This window comes from Mastigoproctus giganteus, chromosome 8, assembly GCF_048544385.1.
Source record: "Mastigoproctus giganteus isolate SK-2022 chromosome 8, ASM4854438v1, whole genome shotgun sequence".
Taxonomy (NCBI): Eukaryota; Metazoa; Arthropoda; class Arachnida; order Uropygi; family Thelyphonidae; genus Mastigoproctus; species Mastigoproctus giganteus.
Genome location: NC_143582.1, coordinates 186,844,826 through 186,868,262, shown reverse-complemented (window position 1 = coordinate 186,868,262; position 23,437 = coordinate 186,844,826). Strand labels below are relative to the sequence as shown.

Genomic DNA, 23,437 nt, shown 5'->3' with positions numbered 1-23,437 from the left:
GCACTTCTTAAGTTGATTCACCTACTAACTTGCAGTGGGTATCATCTGCACTCATTTTCTGAGCTCCTTCTGTGAGACTGTCTCACCACTCGCTCATCCGCAGTGAACTCGCCAATTCGTATCTGCTCAAAATGGAGGGTAAATCGAGGAAATCGGCTGTAAACACAACCCTGCCAGTGACCGACAACCCTAAAATAGCAGAGCAACACGAAGAACATGAGGGATCTTAAACTGAACCCCCCATTAAGAACAAAAAATCAATCGGTACCAAATTTGATCGAAAAACCAGGTCAAAATCTCAAAACAGAGGGACCATGGAACCCCCCCTCTCCCAAACCGAGTACACAGATATGAGACAACCTGACCTCCCCCTTGACCCCAGCATGCCTGAGGGGACAGTTATCCAACAATCGCTACAACTCAAAGTAGCACTGGAGAACGTGCTCAAAGAGCCAACTAACAGAATTACAACACTTCTTAGGGCAGAAATCGTCACCCTATGGAATAAGCTAGAATCGCTGCTTATCCAGACTCACCTGGAAAGCGAAAAGGCAACTGCAAAATTGGAAGCCTACACTGACTGTGGAGTAAAACAAATGCGACAGCGCGACTCCACATATGCCCAGACGCTGAGGAAGTCACCACCGAATCTCAGGAACTGAGCTACGAGACAAACAATTCAGGTACCAACCTACGGACTACACTGAAGAAAACGCTATCACCCAGACCTAACTTTGTGGTACTTAAACCCCTTACCAATGAAGGTCGTATGTCCAGTGAGGAGGTCAAGAAGACCATCATGGATTCCTTGACAGATGACTTAAAGAACACTAAAATCAAGTCAATTCGCAAAACGCGAAATACAGGAGTAATTATAGAAACAGCCACAAAAGAGGATGCTGAACTGATTGTTAAGAATCCTAAATTACCATCTCTGGGACTCCTGGCCGAGCCCCCTAGACAAAAGGGCCCTTGCATACTGGTACTAGATGTGGACAAGGATCTCCTTCCAGAGGAATTGCAAAGCGAAATTTTCCACAGAAACTTGAAACAGGAACTCCCAGATGAAGAACCAACTTCTCACATAATCCCTAAATTCCAAACAAAACCCAGAGCTGGGCACACCATTAACTGGGTCTTTGAGCTATCACCCAAGGCCTGGAAGATCTCTCCCAACAAACAAGAATTTACATCAACTGGGGCAGCCACCGCTTTAGGGAGCATGTAGCCGTCCCCAAATGTTTCAGGTGCTGCCGTTTCGGCCACACCACGCACACGTGCAGGCAAAATCTTCCCACCTGTGGCCACTGTGCCGAAATGGGGCATGAATACGCTACATGTCCCAAAAAGTCTCAACCTCCCACGTGTGCCAATTGCAAGGCCCTAAAAGTGCCAGCCAACCATTCGCTCCGTGACAGCAGTTGCCCAGTTTATCTCAAAGCCAGAAGTGCTCAACAATCAAGAATAGAATATGGGGAGTAACAGACCAAACCTAAATACCCACACTGTGAAAATAGCACAACATAACGCTCAGAGGGCCAAGGCTGTTGCTGCACAACTGGTCAAAAAGGCAGATGAAGAGAACTTAGATGTGCTGCTGCTTCAGGAGCCATACACTCATAACAAGGAGGTAAAAGGCTACCCCTTAAGATTTAAAGTGGTCCAGGTTGATGGTGACACACCCTGGGCCGCGATCGTCGTTCGCAATCCCGAACTGACTGTCACCAAAATCACTGATCTGTGTACTAGCTGGGCTGTGTGCGCCCATGTAATTTCACCACTGGGGCAATTCTACTTAGTTTCGATATACTGTCGACCGGGGGAAGATATTCTTCCTGCCACCCGATATCTACAGACCATCCAGCTACAAATGCCAAATGCTAAACTCATTATAGGGGCTGATGTTAACTGCAGGTCCCCAGCCTGGCACAGCCGAACTCAAAATCACAGAGGAAATAGAAATGGCCAACGTCTTGAGGACTACTTGTCTAACAGCAACCTGGTCATTCTAAACAAACCTAATTGCCTGCCAACTTTCTCTAGTACCCTGTGGGAAGCTACAATAGATATCACCTTAGCCTCAAGCTCCATTGCTCAGCACCTTGCTTCCTGGACAGTCCGTGAGGACTGGACCACCTCTGACCACAGGGTACTAACCTTCCAACTACACCGTTCACTAGTCACACAACCAACCAACCGAACTCAACAAAGAAGATATGCCCTGAATAAGGCTGACTGGAACCTTTTTAAGGAGGAATTGACCAGTGCAGCCAGCCGCTTCAATCCTAGCGGCCTCAGCCCAGACCAGCATCAATGTGCAATTACACAGCTCGTCAGTAATGCTGCAAACAAGGCTATCAAAAAGAAGAGATTCACACCTGGTGCTGTCCCCTGGTGGTCACCTGAACTCCAGGCTCTTAGACGCGAAGTCATTTACCGACGAAAACGCTATCAACGTGCAAGAAGAACATGGCCTCCAGAAGAAACAGAGGCTTTACTGCAGCAATATCGAGTGACCAGGAACCAGTATACCACAACAATAAAACAGCGCAAAAGGCGCCCATGGGAAGCCCTGGTAAGCACTGAAGGGAACGCCGATCCCTGGGGGATTGTGTACAAAGTGACCACTAACAAGCTTCCCAGAGGCGAGGTCGTATCAACCACAAAATTACCGAACGGACTGTATACCAGATCGTGGCAAGATACTATCAATAATATTTTAGACGCTACATTTCAGCAGCCTGCTGACCCACACACACCGGAACAGCTACAGCTCTGCATGGAAAATGAAACATATCACACAACTGCAATTGAAGAACCCTTCACCACAACCGAGCTCAACTTAGCTGCATCTAGAATCAGAAACAAGAAGGCTCCGGGCAGAGACATGCTCGATCCAGAAATCGTCCAGAAGGCCATTGAACTTATTCCCACTACAATACTCAATCTGTTAAACCACTGTCTCCACCAAGGATTCTTCCCCACACAATGGAGGACTGCAATCCTTAGACTTATATTGAAGAATGCAACCAAACCACATGATCTGCCACAATCTTACCGGCCCATTGCACTGCTGCCAGTCTTCAGCAAACTTCTCGAAAGGATGATCTCCCATAGAATAGAAGCCCACTACAATGACGCTGGTCTCTCCTCACCTAAGCAGTACGGTTTCCGGAAAGGACGCTCCACGATTGATGCACTGGAAACAATCATTGAAGCTGCTACCAACTGCAACTCCAAATACTTTCTACTAATCTCCTTTGACTTTGCTGGTGCCTTCGATTCCCTCTGGTGGCCCAGCGTCCTGGGCAGACTCCGAAGAGCGCATGTCCCAGGAAACTTATATAGATGCATCAAGACCTATCTCCAGGACCGGCGAGTTGTCGTGTCTGCTCCCCACTGCAGTGTCTCCAGACCAGTCTTCAGGGGATGCCCTCAGGGATCTGTCCTGGGGCCTCTCCTCTGGAATCTGGTGCTGGATGATTTCCTGAACACCAAACTCAACAATGTACAAACCCAGGCCTATGCAGATGACCTGGTCATGCTCTTTTCTGCCAATAACAGAACCCAACTAGAAGCAACTGCCAACCAGGCCATCTCCACCCTTCAAGCTTGGGCAGAGCATAACAACCTAAAGATCTCCCCAGAGAAAACCAATTCGATCCTACTAAAAGGCACCCTTGATTTGAGAAGACCACCCCAAATCAAGGTCAATGGTGTTACAGTAAAACTAAAAACAGAGCTTAAATATCTAGGTTTGATCTTAGACAAAAACCTTTCCTTCACTCCTCATCTAGACCAACTCAGGATTAAGATCAGGAAGTATGCTGCCCAAGTCTCAAGAGTTGCCCGGAAGGACTGGGGCTTAAAGAAGAGAACGCTGTCACTCTTCTATAAGGCAGTTTTCATCCCGGTTATCACCTATGCTTCTGGAGTCTGGTACAAGAAGGCCAATACCGTAGTAAACAGATCGCGCCTAGGAACTATCCAGCGCTCTCTTCTCCTTCTGTCCTCGCGTGCTTGTCGCACTGTCAGCACCCATGCGCTACAGGTCCTCACTGGATCTCTTCCACTGGACCTGGAGATTGTTCGTCATGGGTTGCTCTACCAAATAGCCAAAGGAAGAGCAGTTACTTGTGCAGGTTTCACCACTGACCCAGCAAATAATAGAAACGCTGAAAAGATGAGACTTAATGAACATCTAACAGACACCTGGCAAGAAAGATGGCAGACATCAACTAAAGGCGCTGTCACCAAAAGATTCCTCCCTGATGTCAGGGCCTTCTACCCCCTCACACCTGTCTGGTTTTCACCAGGACTCTATGCTACCTACCTCCTCACTGGACATGGCTCCTTCCAGAAAAAACTACATGACTTCAGAATTTCAGACTCACCCCGCTGCCACTGTGGAGAGGATCAGACGTGGGAGCACCTTGCCCACAGCTGTGAAATCTACGAGGACTTCAGGAGGATCCTAATAACAAAACTACGCTTCAACTACCAAAATCAAGAACACCTCACCCTACAGAATGAAGAAACTTACCGAGCTCTGACTCAATTTGCAATGGACTTATTTACCAGGCAGAAAGCACTACCACCACCTTAGTATCCGAATCAATAGGTCATAACAACCATGACTGCCAATTGTTGCTATTCATCATTGAGCCATGAATGCTAATGCCTTGGACCAACTTGCACAAGACTTGACCAGCAGTGCAATCAAAGACAGGGTCCACACATACTTTGACAAATTCCTCATCATTGATTCCTGGACAAACATTTCTCGACCAGACGTGACACATCTCATCAAGAAGAGGCCTAGCATCGATCCCTGGACTTGACCATTAATCTTGGACTCCCGGTTTTGACCACCCCCACTGTTCGTTCTGATGGACTACTGGACCAGCCTTCAGTCTGGATGCGACAAAGACTCACCAAATGGAGTCCCAATGACGGCACCTGAACTAGACCTTACGGAACATGACCTATCCACCATAGCAGCACTCACACTGCTGGATTTCCAGCAAGTTGTCGGCTGCAACTGACTGGCCGTGCTAGCTGTACCTACCCTGAACTTGCGGGGTATATCTCTCTCTCATTTTTTTTTTTTTTTTTTCCCGGCTTTCTTCTGTTTCCTGCCATCCGTTCTTTACTCCCCCCCTATTTTTCTCTTACAGAATGATTTTTTTTTTTTTTTTTTTATTTATTATTATTATTTTTTATTTTTATTTATTATTTTTTTTTTTTGTGGGGAGGTGGTTTTCGTCCACCCGCCACCCCACTCTTCTCTCTGGTGAGGCGTTGGGCATGCCACACTGTCATCAGGGGCCATCTTCTCTATTGGCCCCTTTCTTCTGTTTCCTACCCTCCAGTCTTTTTGCCTTCCTCCCTTACTTTTCTCTTGCACAACGTTTTTTTTTTTTTTTTAGTTTATATATATATTTGTGTGTGGGTGTGTGTGTATATATATTTTTATATACACACACACTCATGCCCCCACAGGTCTAAATCTAAAAACATCAAAATTACTGCCCGACCTATTTGGCCCTAGAACAAGTTATCAGCGAACAACCCTACGCTCTGTTAAAATTACAACCGTTGCTCAAGAAACAGCGATCATCTCATTCTTAAATCTGGTCCTAGCCACTGAAATCCCAGGAAAGTAGGTGGCAGGACCCGCCAGAGTACTCTAGCTACAGTGGTACACCCGGTCAGCCTCCCCGTGGCATGGTGTGGTAAGGTCGGGTCCCACTAGGGGCTCGGCGGCTAATAGACCGGAGGAACAAAGGGCACAACGCAATATACAGCACATGACCCCCACACACTTCAAATCTCTGGCCCCGATACAATGTACACCCGCGGAGATGGGAGAAATCCCAGGAGCCGTTAGACACTAACATACCTTATACCTTATATTCTTGCAGGAATGGAATCGTTTATCCCACACTCCACTTTAAAATCTCGTCCTTTATCTAAACCTTGGTTTTGTAATAAACGTACTAAGGCTGTTCAAGAGAAGAATGTTGCATATCGTAATTGGCTTGTTTCCAATTCTTCAGTTTTATTTTCTGCCTACACCAAAGCTCGCAACAATTGCAAAGCAATTATTAATCAGTCCAAACTACATTTTGAACAGGCTAAGAGTAGAAAACTTGCTTCTTGCCCTAATCGTAGCCGAGCATTCTGGTCTCTTGCGAAAGCTATTGGCCGCAACTTTTGCCCATCTCTGCTCCCACCTCTGTCCAAACCAGATGGTTCTGTTGTCACTTCAGCCAAGGATAAAGCTGACCTGTTAGCATTCCATTTTTCTTCCAACTCATATATTAATGATCTTGGTAAAACACCTCCCACCATTCCCAACATGCTCCATTCAATGCCTCCTGTGGTCTTCCGTCAAAAGGATGTCGACGAATCTTGATGCTAAGAAAGCTCCAGGTCCCGATGGTATTTCTCCACTTGTTCTCAAAACCAGTGCTTCTGAACTTACTCCTATTGTTTGCCGCCTTTTTTCACTTTCTTATTCCAAAGGTGTTTTTCCTTCTGTTTGGAAATTTGCTCATATCGAGCCAGTTCCTAAAAAAGGTGACAAATCCCTCCCATCCAATTATCGTCCCATTGCAATTACTTCTACTCTTTCTAAAGTAATGGAGAAATCAATTAACTGCCAACTCTTAAACTATCTAGAAACCTTCCGTCTGATCAACGATCGTCAGTGTCGATCCACTTGTGATATTCTGGCTTATGTTACCCATTTATGGTCAAATTCAATAGAAAAGTTCGGTGACACACAAGCAGTTGCTCTTCACTTCTCAAAGGCTTTCGATCGTGTTTGGCCTAAAGGTCTTCTAAACAAGCTTTCATCTTATGCCTATTGGCTGGTTTTTCCAACTGTTTTTAGTAATTGGTTATCCAGTTTTCTCTCTGATCACTCACCGAGGGTGATGGTAGATGGCCCTCTGTCTTCTAACTTCTCCACTAATGCCGGTGTCCCCCAAGGTTCAGTTCTTTTCCACACCCTTTTCCTCTTGTATATTAATGACCTTCTTCCATTGACTGGAAATCCTATCCATAGTTTTGCCAATGATAGCACATTGCATTCAACTTTCCATTTTGAGAAACCTTGTCCAGCTCAAGCAGCTTCAAGTTCTCGAAACTCTGCTGCCAATTCCTTAAATGCCGATCTCCAGGTAATTCTCCAGTGGGGCAAAGACAACTTAGTTTATTTCAACCCTTCTAAAACTCAGTCTTGTCTTATATCTCGCAAAAAGGATTCTTCTGCTCCTATGCTTATCTTTGCCGACACTCCGATTTCTAGGCAAGTTGATTTATCTCTTTTGGGGATTACCCTGACTTCTGATCTCTCTTGGCACAAGCACATTACAAATATTGCTTCCTCTGCATCTAAAAAACTTGGTTTTCTCTTTAGCCCTCGGCGTTACTTTTCTTCCAAACAGCTGCTCACTCTGTATAAATCGCAAATCCACCCTGCCATGGAATATTGTTCCCACATCTGGGGTGGTGCCCCCAAAACCTCTCTCAGGCTTTTTGATTCCATTCAGAAGAGGGCAGTTTGGTTAATTAATGATTCATCTCTAACAGTCTCTCCACTTGCTTTCTCATAGACGCACTGTTTCTGCTGCATGCCTCTTCTACAGATACTTCCATGGGCACTGTTCTTCTGAATTGGCTTCTATAATTCCCGCTCTCTCTTTCAAAACAGTCCGAACACGTGCCGCCACCAGCCAACATCCATTTACTGTCCAACTTCAAACCCACAGAACCAACTTTTCATCTTCCTCATTTACTCATTCAACTGCCGTTTTCTGGAACAACCTTCCTTCATACGTATTTCCTGAAAATTACAATCTGCTGAAGTTCAAGTCCAATATCAACAAATATCTTCTTTCGTCTTCTCAACCTCCAAACCGAGCACGGTACCAAGTACTAGAGGTTCTAATACCTCTCGTGTTTGGGGTTTTCATAAAAAAAAAAAAAAAAAAAAAAAAAAAAAAACATTTCATAGTTTTCTTCTTTCCTATTACCCAAAAAAAACCATGTACTACCTCCTTAAATGATCGCCATTCAACCTCCTTTAACTGGGTTTCAAACACATCGTTTTTCAGGAGTTTTCTAATTTGGGGTCCTACGAAAATTCCTTCCATAAGTTTGGGGTATGTTAAATTAGGAAACACACTTGTCAGGTATGCAAATCCGTTACCTTCTTTATCTAGTCCGTTCACGAAATTTTTCATCAATTCAAGTTTGATGTGTAGGGGTGGAAGAAGAACTTTGTTTGATTGCACTAAAGGAATGTCTTTTACGTTACATTGACCTGGTATGAACGTGTCCCAATGTTGCACAACATAATATTCTTCTTCTGTCTTACGGCTGTCTCACAAACACAAAAAACAAAACTATTTCGTGAACCCCCCTGCAAACCAATAATCTTAAGATCACTTTATATGTTTCAAAAATAATCCTGGTATTTTATAGCATGTAGAACCTTAGAAATGCTTTCATGACTTTAAGTAAAAGTGAATGAAACCTAGGAACTGGTGGAAATTAGTTGCCATTATAAAGCAAAACTGCTTTTAAACTTAATTCTGAGGCATCTGTGAATAAAAGCCATTCAATGGATTTATGCACGACCCCTAGTTCTTTCAGAAGTCCGATGATATCTTTGCAAAAACACAAACTGTCCTCCATAGCAAAATATTTCGAAAACTTGTCTTTTTTTGAAACACTGGAATGTTTGTTCCTGCTGCGAGTATATTCCACTACTGTAACCTAATCATTCAACTCATCTTGTTTGATTAAATGTACCTCACAACCTAAACGTACTGGCTGATAGTCAACATCTTGTGAAGTGGCAGGAGGGCCCTCGAGAGTAGGAAGATGCGGCCCTCCTACTTTTGAGGGGATTTACGTTTGGAGGATAGACTTACATCCCTAAGGACATGTCACGATCAGTTAATACTTGAAAAACCTTGGCACAGCCTACAAAATGTAATTATTTGCTAACTCCCTCTATATTTAATAACTGTGACGTGATGTGACACTACCATGGTGACTTTCGAAATCCACGCATAAAAATTGGTTAAAAACAGCATTTAAGTTCTTGCAGGTAAAAATCGTGTTGGCTAACATTATTTCTTTGTTTGTCCGTCTGCATGTAATAAACTGTTCCCAGTGGAAGGATTTTAAGGAAATTTTATATTTCGCTCTAGAAGAAAGATTTGTCCACCCTTCCTTATATTTCTTTTGGAATAAAAATCCATATATATTTTTTGTAATGAACTTTCGCGTACCCCTCCTCGCGAATGGCGGTTTGTCTGTTGTGAGGGGGGGGGGGGGCGACGTCACGACTACGGTTTGAGGCCGCCAAACTCAATGCTGAATTCCCATGAGGATAGCAGCTAGAATTCAACCTCGATCAGCTATTCAGCAAGCCGGCAACGCTGCCACAAGCTACCATGGCCCCGGCCCCGGAATACTATCGCTTTAATTTCACAACACATTTCCCAGCAGTCGCGTGGGTAAACAAGATTAAAATTGGCTCGCTATAGTTGATGTGGAGGTACTGCTTTATTTTTGGCCTTGGTTCCTCAGATTTGAAGAGTATGCATCATTCTCGATTATGCGTGTTGTTTTTTTTTTTTTTTTTTTTTTTTGCTCGAAAACACCTGAAATTTTAGGAGGGGGGGATGGGGGAGAGAGAGAGAGAGAGAGAGAGATTCGAAAGCGAGTAGAAAAATGGAACGCGCGCGCGGTGTTCGAGCAGGCTTTTATCCGAGAGCCCCCATCACACGCTACAGCTGTCTTAAATGAAAGCTTTTCAACCCACATTTTGCGCTCTGCTTGACAATTTACTTCCACTGCACGAGTCCCTTTGCCCGTGTTTCGATACGAAAATTCTTATATTTAATTTAAGGAAGGTAAATTGTCAACGTTGTTCGATCTGTTGCAGAGTTAATCGGAATTTATTACTAAATTTCTGCTCGCTGATGTCGTGTTGCAGTTAGTGAGTTGTTGAAGTCAATGTCAGGCATTTTGGCTACATGGAATCATCGTGCATGACTCGCAGTGATGAACACTGTGTGTGGGTCGATTGTTCAGTTATTCGCTCGCGCATTCCAATGACGTTCAGTTTATTAGGCCTAATGAAAATGAACGCCACTCAACTGATGATATATTACGTCACAAATCTCAGTTGCCGAGTTTATGCAACAAATGTAGGAGTTTCTGCTGTAGCGATACGAAGAGAATGGTGATAATATGGCGTGCTCCTTTTGTGTATTTTCAGTTTGTTGCTCACCCTAACTGCCAGCAGCTCTTAACCTCAATTTGGTACGAAGGTCTACCGGTATGGAGGAGAAGAAACAGTCTTGTCAAGATTCTACTCTGCGCGGGCCTGATCTCCTGCATCCCTCTGATATCGATGTTTTACTTGTTCTTCCCCCGTTCCAAGGTGGGCAGGTTGGTCCGATCTCCGTTTATGAAGTTCATATATCACAGGTAAGTGCTCCTGTCTATCATTATATGAAATTCACTGGAAGCAGAACGTTCTGGTAGTGTCTAAATCTTTCTTCAGGTACATTAGAAACAATAACAAATTCTAAAGTTTTCTATTAGAAAGCCATGCCTTATTTTGTTATGAAATAGCATAATGTACTGGACCTGCATATTGGTGCGTTTTTTTCTCTTTCAGTGCCTCATTTGGATTCTTCCTTCTACTTTTGGTGCTCGCATCTACACGGACGGAGGGTAGCGAAAGGTCACGACAAAATATTCGAGGCCCTCAACCATCGTTTGTTGAGTGGCTCATTTTTTTCTGGGTCTCAGGTACGTACGTGTATTTAAAGATTTGACGCATTGAAGTCTCTTTGAATTGAGATTAAGGCGTGGCTAATTCGGGTTATTTATACCCCCCCCTCTCTAGGGATGGTATGGGCCGAATGCAAGCAGTTATGGGAAGAGGGCTTGAAAGCGTACGTCCGTCAATGGTGGAACTGGCTAGATTTCATCATGTTGTCCCTTTATCTGGCCACCTTTTCCTTAAAGGCTGTAGCATTTTTCCAGATCCTAAGTGACCGTTATGGACCACCAGTTCTTGAACGTGCACGCTGGCCCAACAACGATCCTACACTTATAGCCGAGGGAGTGTTTGCCGTGGCCAATGTATTCAGTTTTGCGAGGATCATCTACTTATTCCAGACCAATCCACATCTGGGACCTTTACAGATATCGCTCGGGTGTATGATAATCGATATTGCCAAGTTCCTCTTCATCTTCTTTCTCATCCTAACTTCGTTTGCTTGTGGGCTTAACCAACTCTACTGGTACTATGATGCCGGCAATGACGTGTGTGAGACCAAAGTCATTCGGGAAGAAAATGTCACCTATAACTGTCAGCATAACAATGACCCGTTCATGACGTAAGTATGTGATTTAAAAATAATTTTCAATAACAAATAAAAATTATTGTGTGGGAAGGCTGGACTAGTGTAGGATAACTACTTTTAACAGATGTATGATCATACGAATAATCAGGATTAACAGATTATCACATGTTTAATCGTCCTCGTGGGTAGCACGGTTGATAGAATCGCCATCTTCCCCACACCTGAGTTGGACTCCTCAATGACGTGAGGAATTTTTATGGGCCTTTTTCACAACTTGAGTTAGTTGGTCTCAGGCGATGGTAGCATGGATTTTTCCAACTGGAAACTTGGTTTTTCATCCATCAATCAAATTCCTTACAAAATGGAGCAATATGGCCTTAGTCGCTGATGCTCCTAAAACCCTACTACAACTTCACATGCATAATTAGATGGTTTAATTAACCGTGGGAATTCTGATCATTAATGTGGATAATCAGGATTTATCAGTGGATTATCGGATGAAACAGAATTAACAAAATGATCCTGATAAAAATGATAATCAGGATCAACACATGGATAATTGTGATTAATCTTGGTACATCCTGATTAACCATATATATCAATCACGAGGAGAGGCCATTAATTGACCAATAATAACAATTTCTGTTTTTTTTGAACAATCCTTCTGTCTATCAACAACGCTGCTTCACAATGCATCAGAGATTTTTAAATGGCTATGAAAGTTTATTCTATTTTTATAATGAAATCTAAATTTTCTGTTTACAATAATGCAAATGATGAATCTTTGATTATTTGGGAAAAAATTCAATACGTCCTTGAATTATAACTGACTATCGAGAGTTTCGAGTGGTAGGTACTTTGAAGATAAATAATGAGGATAATCCGGTGAGATAATTGCGTAAACTTTGCAGTTTTTATTACAAAAAATCGAGTTTGTTATGAGCCATTTTCTTTCACATGGAAACCCCTCTTTACCAACCGAGATTCGATAATTAATGAAATAAAAAGGAAGAAATGAGCTCTTTATGTTTTTTCTTTCCATAAGCACTCATTTCCAGCTTCCTCTCATAGGAAGCTATCCAACAACGACGTTCAACTTTCTTTGCTAATTAGGACTTCCTTAAGTACCGTGTGTAATCTACAGAGATGACATTAATGAGAGCAGCGACCCAATCTCGGCATAATCACCCACTCGTGTCTTATTGGCCAGTCACGTTTTTGGTGTGTTAAATGGAAAAATCTTTAAATGGAAGTGTAGAGAGGGCGTTTTAGAATTTCGGCAAGCAACATTTTATTCAATTTTACGTAGTTAATTTCTCGAATTTGTTTTTTCCTTTTACGATTCATCAAATGTGAATATTTTCTTGACACCCTGTATATATTTGTTACATATTTATATACGAAATACAAATTTTCGTTGCAGTATCGATGCCAGCTACACAACCCTCTTGTGGTCTCTGTTCGGTGTGATCCCCATAAAGGAGCTTAGTGCTCGGAGAGACCAGGCCTTCACTAAGTGGGTAGGCCACGCCTTACTTGGAGCTTACATGATCATGGCCATGACCGTTATGATCAACATGCTGATCGCAATGATGAGCAGGTCGTTTCAAGACATCGAGGTCAGTTCTTGGACTAAATGACTTTATTTTTATTAAACGAATGTGCCGATTTAAAATTAACAGTTAATTTAATAATCATATTGAAATATTATTAACGGTGAGTTCATCACCATTGCACTTCATTGAAAACTGTTAACGTTAAATCTCAGGAGGATGCCATTTTGGTGCAAACTTGCCCGGACTCACCAAAATGGCGTCTCCACATATATCGCATGTGTGTTGTACCTCCATTTTATCTGTTATGTGTGACTTTACCCATTAAGTGTCTTCCGTTTGTGTTGTTCGTGCCCGTTATGTATTCTTCGCACGCAACGAGCACAAATGCCAGAGAAGGACGAATTTCTCTTTCACGCGACAACGTAAAAAGCAAATTTCCATATATTATTTTCCTCGCAACGCATTCAGTGTAGCGCGTAAGTGAGTTCCTTTAAGAAGACTCAAATCAGCAAACTTCAAATCAACGCAGTGGTATCGATTTTGGATTCGCGAGCTTACAAATTTAGCCACGAGGGTTATGACGTGGATGAAGGTTGTTTGGCGAAGAACTAGAGCGACCTCCTGTGTTGATGACGGTAAAGGAACGCAATCGACACAGGAATGACGATCAGGTATTCGCACTCTTGCCTTGTATCGGTGTTAGCAGAACCCGCCTTGGTCAGCTGACTTAAATCTGATAGGAGATTTGGCCCTTTGGAGAGTAACAAGTGCGTACTGCTGTCCCATTAAGCTCAATGTTTCTCCCCTTTCCCTAAATGTGTGTACACGTAAAGGTATCCTTGTTATAAATTTCTTTTTTTGTCTTTCTTCCAGGACCACGCTGACCGGGAATGGAAGTTTGCCAGATCGAAGCTATGGATGGGTTATTTTGACGAGGGATCCACTTTACCTCCTCCTTTCAACCTAATCATCAGTCCCAAATCAGTGTTCTACTTTCTCAGAGGGGGAAGAGATATAATATTTCGCGTTTGTGCACGTGGTATGGCGTTGTGTACCGGCCCGACGTTTGACGTAGCTACAGTAAAGGTGAGAGGTCACTTTCTTTGTCTTTTTAAACGATGTGGCGAAGAAATTTATTTTTCATGGCAGTCTACACTGCTGGAGGTTAGTTGCGCAACACTAATCGCTGCTCAGATTCCAGCTAATGAGCTCTTTAGTCCCTAGAGAAAAAGACAGAATGATTACCGGAAAACGTAGATGAATCTTTCGCTACAGCCGTAATTAGGAAGCTGCGAGAAGACTATAGTTACATGGATTGGGTAACTAACTACCGATTAACAACGTCCCTGAATGGCCCAACTACTGAGGGTTACATTTCTTGCATCATACCAGTTTATGTAATATTTTTTACCATTTAAGTAAACTTGAATGTTATTTTAAATGTCTTTTATGGATTCAACAATCTTTTTATTGGTTAAAAGTTACTATAGCGAGAAAGAGTCTTTCTAAATCGTATTTTAAGTTTATTTTAAATTGCAATCCATTTAAGAACGACTTGTGGCAAATTACCATTTGAATAAATAAAACGAATCTTTCGGGCAGTCACCAAACCCATAATGACAACTTGTTGAATTGTTTATCTATAATTATTATAAATGCTATTAATTCATTTTAAATCGGGATTATTAAAAATAAAGGATTCTAAATATTTATTATTTCAAATTTTAGCCCGAAACTCTTCCTGCCAACTGTTTAACATCTCCAGACAACAAGGTAAGTGGATTTGAAAAATACGTGCTGTTATTTTATAATGTATTATGGGTAATTTTTCATGCAGGCCCTCTACTTGATTCTCTGGACGATAAAACGATCACGTGTTCCTGCTTACTTATGAGCAAACGAGGAACAGTTTTAAAAATGGAACCATTCACAAACTGACTAGTAAAATTAATTTTATTTTGGATTAAAAATACTTTTATTCACTTCTTTATTTTTGAAGAGGAAGAGTAACATCAAAAAGCTACATTGAACTTCTGCAAAATAGTACGAGATGTTGCCAGTAGGTGGCACATTTGAAGTGAGCTGTTAGTGGTGTTACTGCGCGTGCTGCGCCATTCTAAAGTAGCTCCAGAAAAATGCTTGGTATTCACGCAGGGAGTTGTAGCTGATGTCCTGAATCACGTTCTGCATTCCAAGCAAGTGGAAAAGTGCGCTGGAGACAAATGGCATTCCTCACAAGCAGCTGCTAAAGGAACACTATTGATGATGCACTCATTGGCCACGCGAGCTACTCGAAGACATTAATTGTAACTAATTAAATGATCCCAGGTGTACTATTGCATTCCTATCAAAACCTGTATATAACCAAGGTATGCAATTAAACATTCCTTTAGCCATCACCCAAATGAATGTTTTCCGAAGAAAGAATCCTCATCTCAACTCGGAGAATCTGAAGCTACACAATGTTGCACGCGCTTCCTAGATATTGTTCGAGTGAAGTGTTTAAAATTGTAACGCGTATTTTCGTATGAATAACGAAATATGATGTTAATAAAAAAAAAAAAAAAAACGCATTAAAATCTCTGTAGTCAGTGATTTTTAAATGACCTTCAAACCTTTAAAATGACCTTCAAAATCGGTCAATCAATTTGAAGGTCATTTTAAGGTCTTGTGAAGGTCATTTTGAAGGTCATAAGAGTATCCATAACGGGTATGGGCTATTTAAATTTAGAATTTCTCTCTTTTCTAGCAGCCGCCACAGAATGGGATTAACCCACAGGTTTCCGTCAATTCTGGAAGAAGCAAAGTAAACTATCAGGTGTGTACCTTTTAGTTGGATCCTATTCTGATTACCTTTTGGATAAAACGAGTCCATTTTAAAACGGAGTTGGAGCAGTACGTCAGAATTTGTGTTGCTTTGCAGTATCGCTGCGTAATATTGCAAATATCCATCGCTATTTGCAATTATTTTGTTTTATTTTTTTCCCCTCTCTCCAAGTGACCTTTACCCTAACGCTGTTTATTTTTAGGAAGTAATGAAAAGACTGGTCAGTCGATACATCCATCAAACAAAGAAACAGCTTCGCCAGGATGGTGTAAATGAAGATGACTTGCTGGAGATTAAACAGGATATATCCAGTCTCCGGTAAGTAGAAGTTGAGATGTGAATTTAGACTGATTCAGATCCTACCAATTATAAATTCTTCACGAACTAATAATTATTAGGCTCTTTCATAGCAGTGTGCTGGAAATCGATCATATGCTCATGATGGGTCAAATATGACTTTTCGTGTGATGGGAATTTGAAAAAAATTTATAAAATCTTACATAGAAGTTTCGAGTTTGTTCTAGATTTTGCAGAAAGGATTTAAGGACATGAGGGAGGCACCAGTTATTTGTTAAAATTTGTTTATTCTACTTTGGCTTTGTCCCATTTTCGGAAGTTGAAGAACCACGGAACATTCCCCAACCCTGGTGTCAAAAAGTTCGTAAGTTCTATACCTATGGAGTGGAATGAAGCTAATTCTTTTTCTTCGATTAAGGTTAGCGCTCTTAACCACAGAACTCAGAACAGTTTCTCGTTCTTCGATTGCTCAAAGGCGTGTAGCTAATAATTGCAAAGATTGAGCTAAAGAAAACATTGCCGTCACAAGTTGGAGATATTTTAGTTTAACGAAATCAATGGAAAGGATATTACATACCTAACAGGTATTAAGAGGGCTAATGGAGAGGAAAGCCCTCTTCAGTCCCTAGAATAGTATGGGGTCAATGAGGTGTTAAAAGCGTACGTGTCATGCTTTCGACACAGGGACGTTGGTCCATATTCGCTCAATTGCTACTAACAGTTGTTAAAAATTAGATGATTCTGGATGTGGACTGCGAAGAGCTCGTCCCACTTCTCCTCACAAGATTGAAATATTGAAGAGGAACGAGCCACTTCATCTCTCAATATTGTTCCGTTGATATTAAGGGATCTCAATGTACACTCTCCACATGTTGGGGTCACAGGCCTACATTGTTGACAGCTAGCAGGGGGTATCCAGGGCTTCGTGCTATTCTCGCCATATTCTAGTCCTCCATCAACGTTTATCGGTCTTGGACAAACAATTTTGAATTTGTTATTAAGATTTTGAACTCTAAACGAGAATAAATTCGCAACTTTTTTTTTCCCCTGAAATATGAGACCTCTGTTGGTGAAAACAATAGAAGCACAAAAAAAGACCAAATGATTTTTAGAACAATCACTTAATTATATTAATAACTCTGCTGAGAGGGAATACAACATTATTCACAACCATTAAAAAACTTTCCTTATCCGATACTTTCAGTGTGTCTCTGATAAAGTGGACAGAGTGAAAGGAATCGCACTGGTTAGAAAGATAAATTACTTTTCTAGTCGATAAATGCGACAAGTTGCCCATTAAAGTAGAGACATCAGTCAAGTGCACTCGGCACCATTTCTGATCGAGAGAAAGATTGTGTGTGTAGCGTATTAGCAGACTATTTGCGGAAATCGAGTTTACATCTGATAAGTTCCTTTTTCTGTTTTCTTTCAGGTTTGAACTTCGGGAAGACAGAAGGCGAGAGACGATACGAAATTCGGGTCACATAGAGAGCATAAAGAAAGACATCATTCGCTCCTTGAGAGGCAGTCAGACGTTGGTCACCAATTCTGGCTCCCCGGTCCGAAGCGTGCAACAGCAAAGTCGGGAGAATTATCCCACTTACGAACCTCCAGTGAGAGACATTCCTAGTCCACCAATGGCCGGACTGTTAACCCCACAGGACCTTGACCTGCTGAAGAGGGAGATAATGGTAGGAGTGAGAGAAGAACTGAGAGAAATCGTACGTGAAGTGAGACAACATGGACGACCTTACCCACCTGCTCCAATAGTGCCCACAGTAACCCCTGACCTTTATCAGACTCACTTATATACGCAGCTATGAAGGTCAGCCGGGTTTTAGTGTGGTTCACTTTTTTTTTTTTTTTTTTTAATTGGGATATTGGCCACGAGGCAGAAGAGACTGCTATGCATCAGGTCCATCAACTTAACGTCTTTACTAAAAAAAAAGACTGCCAACTGGCCCCTGCTGTTCTGTGGGTATCTAACTGTTAGTTTTGTCACAACAAGGTCATAAGGAATCTGTTGTATACAATAGTTTAGCTCGTATTTCTTTGCGATTTTTATATGTTCGTTTAGAGAGGAAGATGATTGGAAAATTAATTGACGATCCTAGTTTTGTGACCCTTCGAAGGGGTTTAGAGATTCGATTTGGTTTCTTGCTATTAATAACTGAAAAATGTTACCAGGTTGTAAATAATTTATTCTACTTTTAGCGCTTTAAATAAAAGTATAAAACGTTAAAATATTTTCAAAATTATACTTAATTTATAATTGTTGTATATATAACTTGTAATTATTAAGTGAATTGAAATTAATTGTTTAATTTAAAATCATACTTTATTTTAGTAAAATAGCAGAAGTTATAAAAGTTCCAATTAAAAATTTTTTTAAAGTTAAATTCTCAAACCAAAACACATTTGTCTTTTGGTATCGAATTTTCAAAACCAAACGACCAGTTTCATTATCTTTTGGTTTTGAAAATTTGGAATGCGATCCCCAAAATTTAATTTTAAAAATTAGAAAAATGAGATCTGATGTTTTCAACTACAATTGTACATACGGAACGTTTACTAAAGTGGAAATTAGTGGCACTGGCTGAGATCAATTCAATGTCTTTGACTGTTAGGTCTGTTCAAGGTTTCTGATGCCACTTTTGAAAAAATGTCCTTTTACAATGTTTTAGAAAGTTTAAAATTTCGTCCATATTCATTGAACCCTGTGTACATCTCACTTGAGTCGAGTGGCAGTAGCTGCCCATAAACAGTTCACAGATGGATTGTCAAACAACTAATTGAATCTCGATGCACAAAGAAGGTCTTGCAATCATAAATTTCATAAGTTTTTACTTATAAAATCAACTAAAGGGTGTATTAAGTATCTTCCAACCCTCGTTGGTTAAGCTGAATGAAAATAAAAAAATTAACATAATTTATTAATTATAAACAACTTATTTGAATTTCCTAATCAACTGTCGATTTATAGATAATTTAAAATACTGTAGTTAACATCCTGAACACCTATTTTACAAATAAAATTTAAAACTGTTTCCACATTCTTTAATAAAGAAGATAAAATGCTGTATTTTGAAAATACAGAAAGTTGTTTAAATGCTTTATGGCCGAGATGAAAAGACACGCGCGCTGTAGTAGTTCCAGCTATTGCCGATAGATGGCAGCACGAGATGCGATACAATTGGACCTTTCTTAGCTTGTATTATAGCTTTATACAGTGCTGATTTTACAAAGTGGCGTAGTAGATTTGTACGTCTGTTGCAATAAACGTTATTTCTTCTAAACGAGTGTGAAATTCTTGATTATTCTAATAATATGAACCTTAAATTAGTGGCATTAAATGTTCAGACTTTATTCTTACAATGGACGTAATATTTCAGCACGATTCTGTGCAGAAACTCAATCGATACAAATGTCCTTTAAAATCGAATTGGGATTTTATAAAATATCAAAAAAATATCCACTATGTCACGTTATAATATACAGAGAGAGAGAAAACCTGCCTGTCTCGTTAAATGTAGGGTTACTACGGGTTCTGAAAAACAAACTATTTCTTGTAACTTCATGGTGTATCACTTCGCGTCCTTTGTGAAAGTCTTGTGTGCTTTGGGACGGTTACTAAGCAACCATTATGACGTCAGGAATGCGAGGCAAAGAATTGGTATTCCGTATTTATAAAGGGAAGATTATCGGTGGATTTGATATTAGGGTAGAAGGAGATCTTAGATGGAAAATAAATTGAGTTAAAGGTGAAGAGTAAGATTATAATACAAAATTCAGGTCCCTTTTCCGGGTTTTCAAAAAAGCTGTCAATATTTTAAGTTGAGCCTTCGGTAGGAGACTGATATTACTATTTCAGGGTTGATGTTTTATTCACTGGGATTTAAGCAAGAAATAGAAAAATCTCAGTACTGGCTAGTTGTAATCGGTTCCAAATACTGAAATATTCACAGCAGTGCACTTATTTGCATATATAAAGATCGGAAGGACTTAAAATGCAGACAGACACTGATGTTTGTGTTAAAAGTAAGTACACAAAAATGGATTGGAGCTGTTAGTAGATTGTACATAGGGAAGTCGAAAACGTTTGTGTTAAGGTGGCTCGATGCGGACATGAAATCGATTCATAACAAAGTACATGGGCATCCACGGGTCGCAACAACCAGCACATCAGATATTTGATATTGTGAGCAACAAGGGATACTGCTGACAGTTCCAGGAATAGTTTGGGAAGCTACAGAAAACAGTAAAAATAGCCTCTTTACTATGAGTATCTCTGGCAGCACCTATTTGAAGTGTGAGGGAGACAAGAGGGCTACAGCTCCGCCTCCCAATAAAGTCCTATTGAGGACATCTATTTGGGATGCAGGTTTTGATGATGCGTATTTGAAATAAGTATCCCACACGAGAGTGGGAATCTTAAAGATGGATGTGATTACTGTTGATAGTCAGACACCACTAACGATAGGTTATCATGAAGCAGTTAAGCCCAGATATCGTTCATTCGCTGGCGTTTTGACCGTAAATGGACCTTGTGCACATGCCATTGGACCAAAAAACATTACTAAGACGTGGTTGGCATCCGCACATAATCAGAATTGGTGACGCGTTGCCAGACCGCACTGTTTAAAACAGTATACGTGTGCATATCAAAATAATGTGCCCTCCGCATCACTTACTCGACTTACGTTAACTTTTTTTTTGTCCACCAATATATGCAAACTAAATGGCAGGCGACAGTCAGTACGATAACATTCTAAATATCCGTGGTAACTTGGAGAATCTAATGAGGTGGAATATAATAATCAAGACAGAATCTGGAGCACATGGGACCTAGCTGTACAGGGGTTGTGGTCTCCCCTACTACTGGTTTGATGAAATTATACATATTTATTCCTAAATGTACCGTTTTTGGAGCTGAAACTCATCCCAAATCTAGAAGGAGGATATTTTTTGAGGAATATAATCGACAAACAGGTTGTGCATCCTCCCTTGTACCCCCCTGGCCCATTGCCGTCCCGGGGTGCACAGTTACTTGTAGTTAATAAACTGATTATAATAATTATTATAATGTGTTAGTATTAGTCATATAGTACAAGGAAGTCACAGGCTTTTGCTGCACTGATTAAATAATAAATAAAAATCTATGTACGTTGTTTCCCTCTTGACTTTCTCCAAGCTATCAACTACCCACGGAGGTAACTTATTCTAGTAATTAAAAGAAAAAAGTTCCTGCAATTAATCTAAATCTTTCTCCATAACAGGACTCGTAAATGCCCAGTCCGAAAAGTCACTGAACATAATGATCTAGGCTTCACCCGGAATAAAGACTTGATGTTCTTGCCGAACCCCTCCTGGTAATCCTGGTAAAGCCGCCTATACAAAAACATTTGTGAGACGTTTAGGAGAATCGTCCCAATTCTCCTAAATGCTTCAGTAATAAGGTCCTCTTCGCTCCTAACTTACCATCAATACAGATTCTTATCCGTTGATTAAACTCCTAAAATTGCTGAACAGGATCGCTGCGCTACAAAATGCAATCTAAATATGGTACAATGGCGTATCATCTAACATTGTCATCCTTGCCGAACTATTGTCCGGCAGCCAGGTATCATCTGCAGATCACCGTCACCCAAACAGTCAGCTCTGGGTCACCTGTTTTCATTTAATTCCACCGAGTTACTTAATAATTCACTGATACTACAAAGATGAGCAGAGACAAAACCTACAAATCTGCCACCTTTGTAGATATTCATGCCCTCATAAACGTATATCAATTATTTATCGCGAGAAGCTAAATTACCCTCAGATCCACCTAAACATCGCATGAAACAGTTGGTGTCAGGATCGGACCCAGATTGGGCCCTGGAGTAGCTTACAATAAGCCTCAAGTAATTAAGAGTTAGTACTGAAATCATATGGCTTTTTTTAGGGATTAGACATTTCACTTTGTTCTGTGGAACATAACCTACACGCTTCCCAACCTGGATAATTTCAAAAGGGTATTTCTTTGAAAATAATTCTTTTTGTAAAACGTATCCCTTACTACTCAGTAGATTGGTATAAAATGAAGTCTAAAGGCTGTTCTCTTGTTTCATAACAATTCTGTCTGCTGGATATCTCTCAACTACAATGCAATCGATTTCTCCCGTGTTTCAGTTGCTTCATCTTTGATTTTGTAACTCCGTTTCTTATTTCTTCTTACCATTTAGACGCTAAAAGGGTGTCCCCCAACTAAGATAAGTGGAGGAGACGCAAAATTACAAGATCCTTTTACACATTTCGAAGTATTAGAAATTTATTCTTCTAGAAATAGCACGGGCTACCCAAACATTAAGAAAATAAATTACAAGGCTGCTTTTCCCCCTAAACACTGCTGCCAATCTTCAGTTTAATAAAGGGTTAGTCTCGGAACAAAAACTCTTCACGTTGAATAATAATAACTGAAAGCCAAAATTCAGAGAATGGTGAGGTAATAAACTTCTAGGGCACGATACTTTATTACTCCAGGACGTCCAAGAAACCTTATTGAAATGAAAACATCTGCTCAAAGTCAAAGCGCCAGTATAGTGTTATTAGTAAAGAAGAAAGTAAGAAGCAATGCGCTGTGAATAATAAATGTCATTAGTTTCTACTATCCGTTCAGTTGTTTTAAAACATTACTGCAGAAGATAATTAAATTTCCTTTCAGAAGACGAAAAAAACAAAGTACAAATATACTCAACTAATACACGATTCACATTATATAACTTTATATTAATAGTTTGAAACATCGACAAGAGATGGCTAATATTACATTTCCATTATGGACAGAAAATAATTTTTTTTTCTGTAGAAAACAAAATTATACATGCAAAAAAAAAAATTGCTTATATTTCTTTAACACTAGTGCCATCTGGCGATGCTATCTGTAACTGAATAATATAAATTTAGTGAATTTTGTTTTATTCAGTAGTAGGACATATGGTTCTTGCAATGAATGTGTGCTGCCATCTAGTGTCACAAATAGGAATTAATATAAAAATATTGCTTTTCACCTTAAATAAAATTTTACACGTGTATGAAATAGATTGTGATTTGGGAAAAAAAATATTTTTAATTTTTTTTAATGCAGTCCTCGTTTTATAAAAGCTGCTACAATCTCATGGACAAAAATCTTGCGTCAGTTGATAAGTTTTGGCTTGAGCTCACCTTTATTTATGGGGATTTTGTTACTAAAGGTGGGCTCAAGCCAAAACATATTGAATTGCAGACTGAAAATTATCAATAACCTACTTCGCTGTGTTAGTGTAGATGCTTTGTACACACTTTGTAAGTGTGTAGACACATGAAAGATGCTTTGT

General features: G+C 40.4%; 1 protein-coding gene across 2 annotated transcripts in view; it reads left to right on the top strand.

Moving 5' to 3' along the window:
- LOC150082070 (transient-receptor-potential-like protein) overlaps window positions 1-18,248 on the top strand; it is an 80,825-nt gene extending 62,577 nt beyond the window's left edge. The window contains exons 4-12 of one of the 2 annotated variants that reach the window (XM_090379953.1): window positions 10,304-10,515; window positions 10,709-10,842; window positions 10,940-11,435; window positions 12,826-13,021; window positions 13,832-14,044; window positions 14,687-14,731; window positions 15,711-15,776; window positions 15,988-16,103; window positions 17,515-18,248. In XM_090379953.1, coding sequence (XP_090236079.1) covers window positions 10,304-10,515; window positions 10,709-10,842; window positions 10,940-11,435; window positions 12,826-13,021; window positions 13,832-14,044; window positions 14,687-14,731; window positions 15,711-15,776; window positions 15,988-16,103; window positions 17,515-17,905 — 1,869 coding nt within the window. In that variant the 3' untranslated portion in view covers window positions 17,906-18,248. Of the gene's footprint in view, window positions 1-10,303; window positions 10,516-10,708; window positions 10,843-10,939; window positions 11,436-12,825; window positions 13,022-13,831; window positions 14,045-14,686; window positions 14,732-15,707; window positions 15,777-15,987; window positions 16,104-17,514 lie in introns of both variants that reach the window. The other variant, XM_090379952.1, reaches the window with a different exon arrangement.
- Window positions 18,249-23,437: the final 5,189 nt, after the last annotated feature.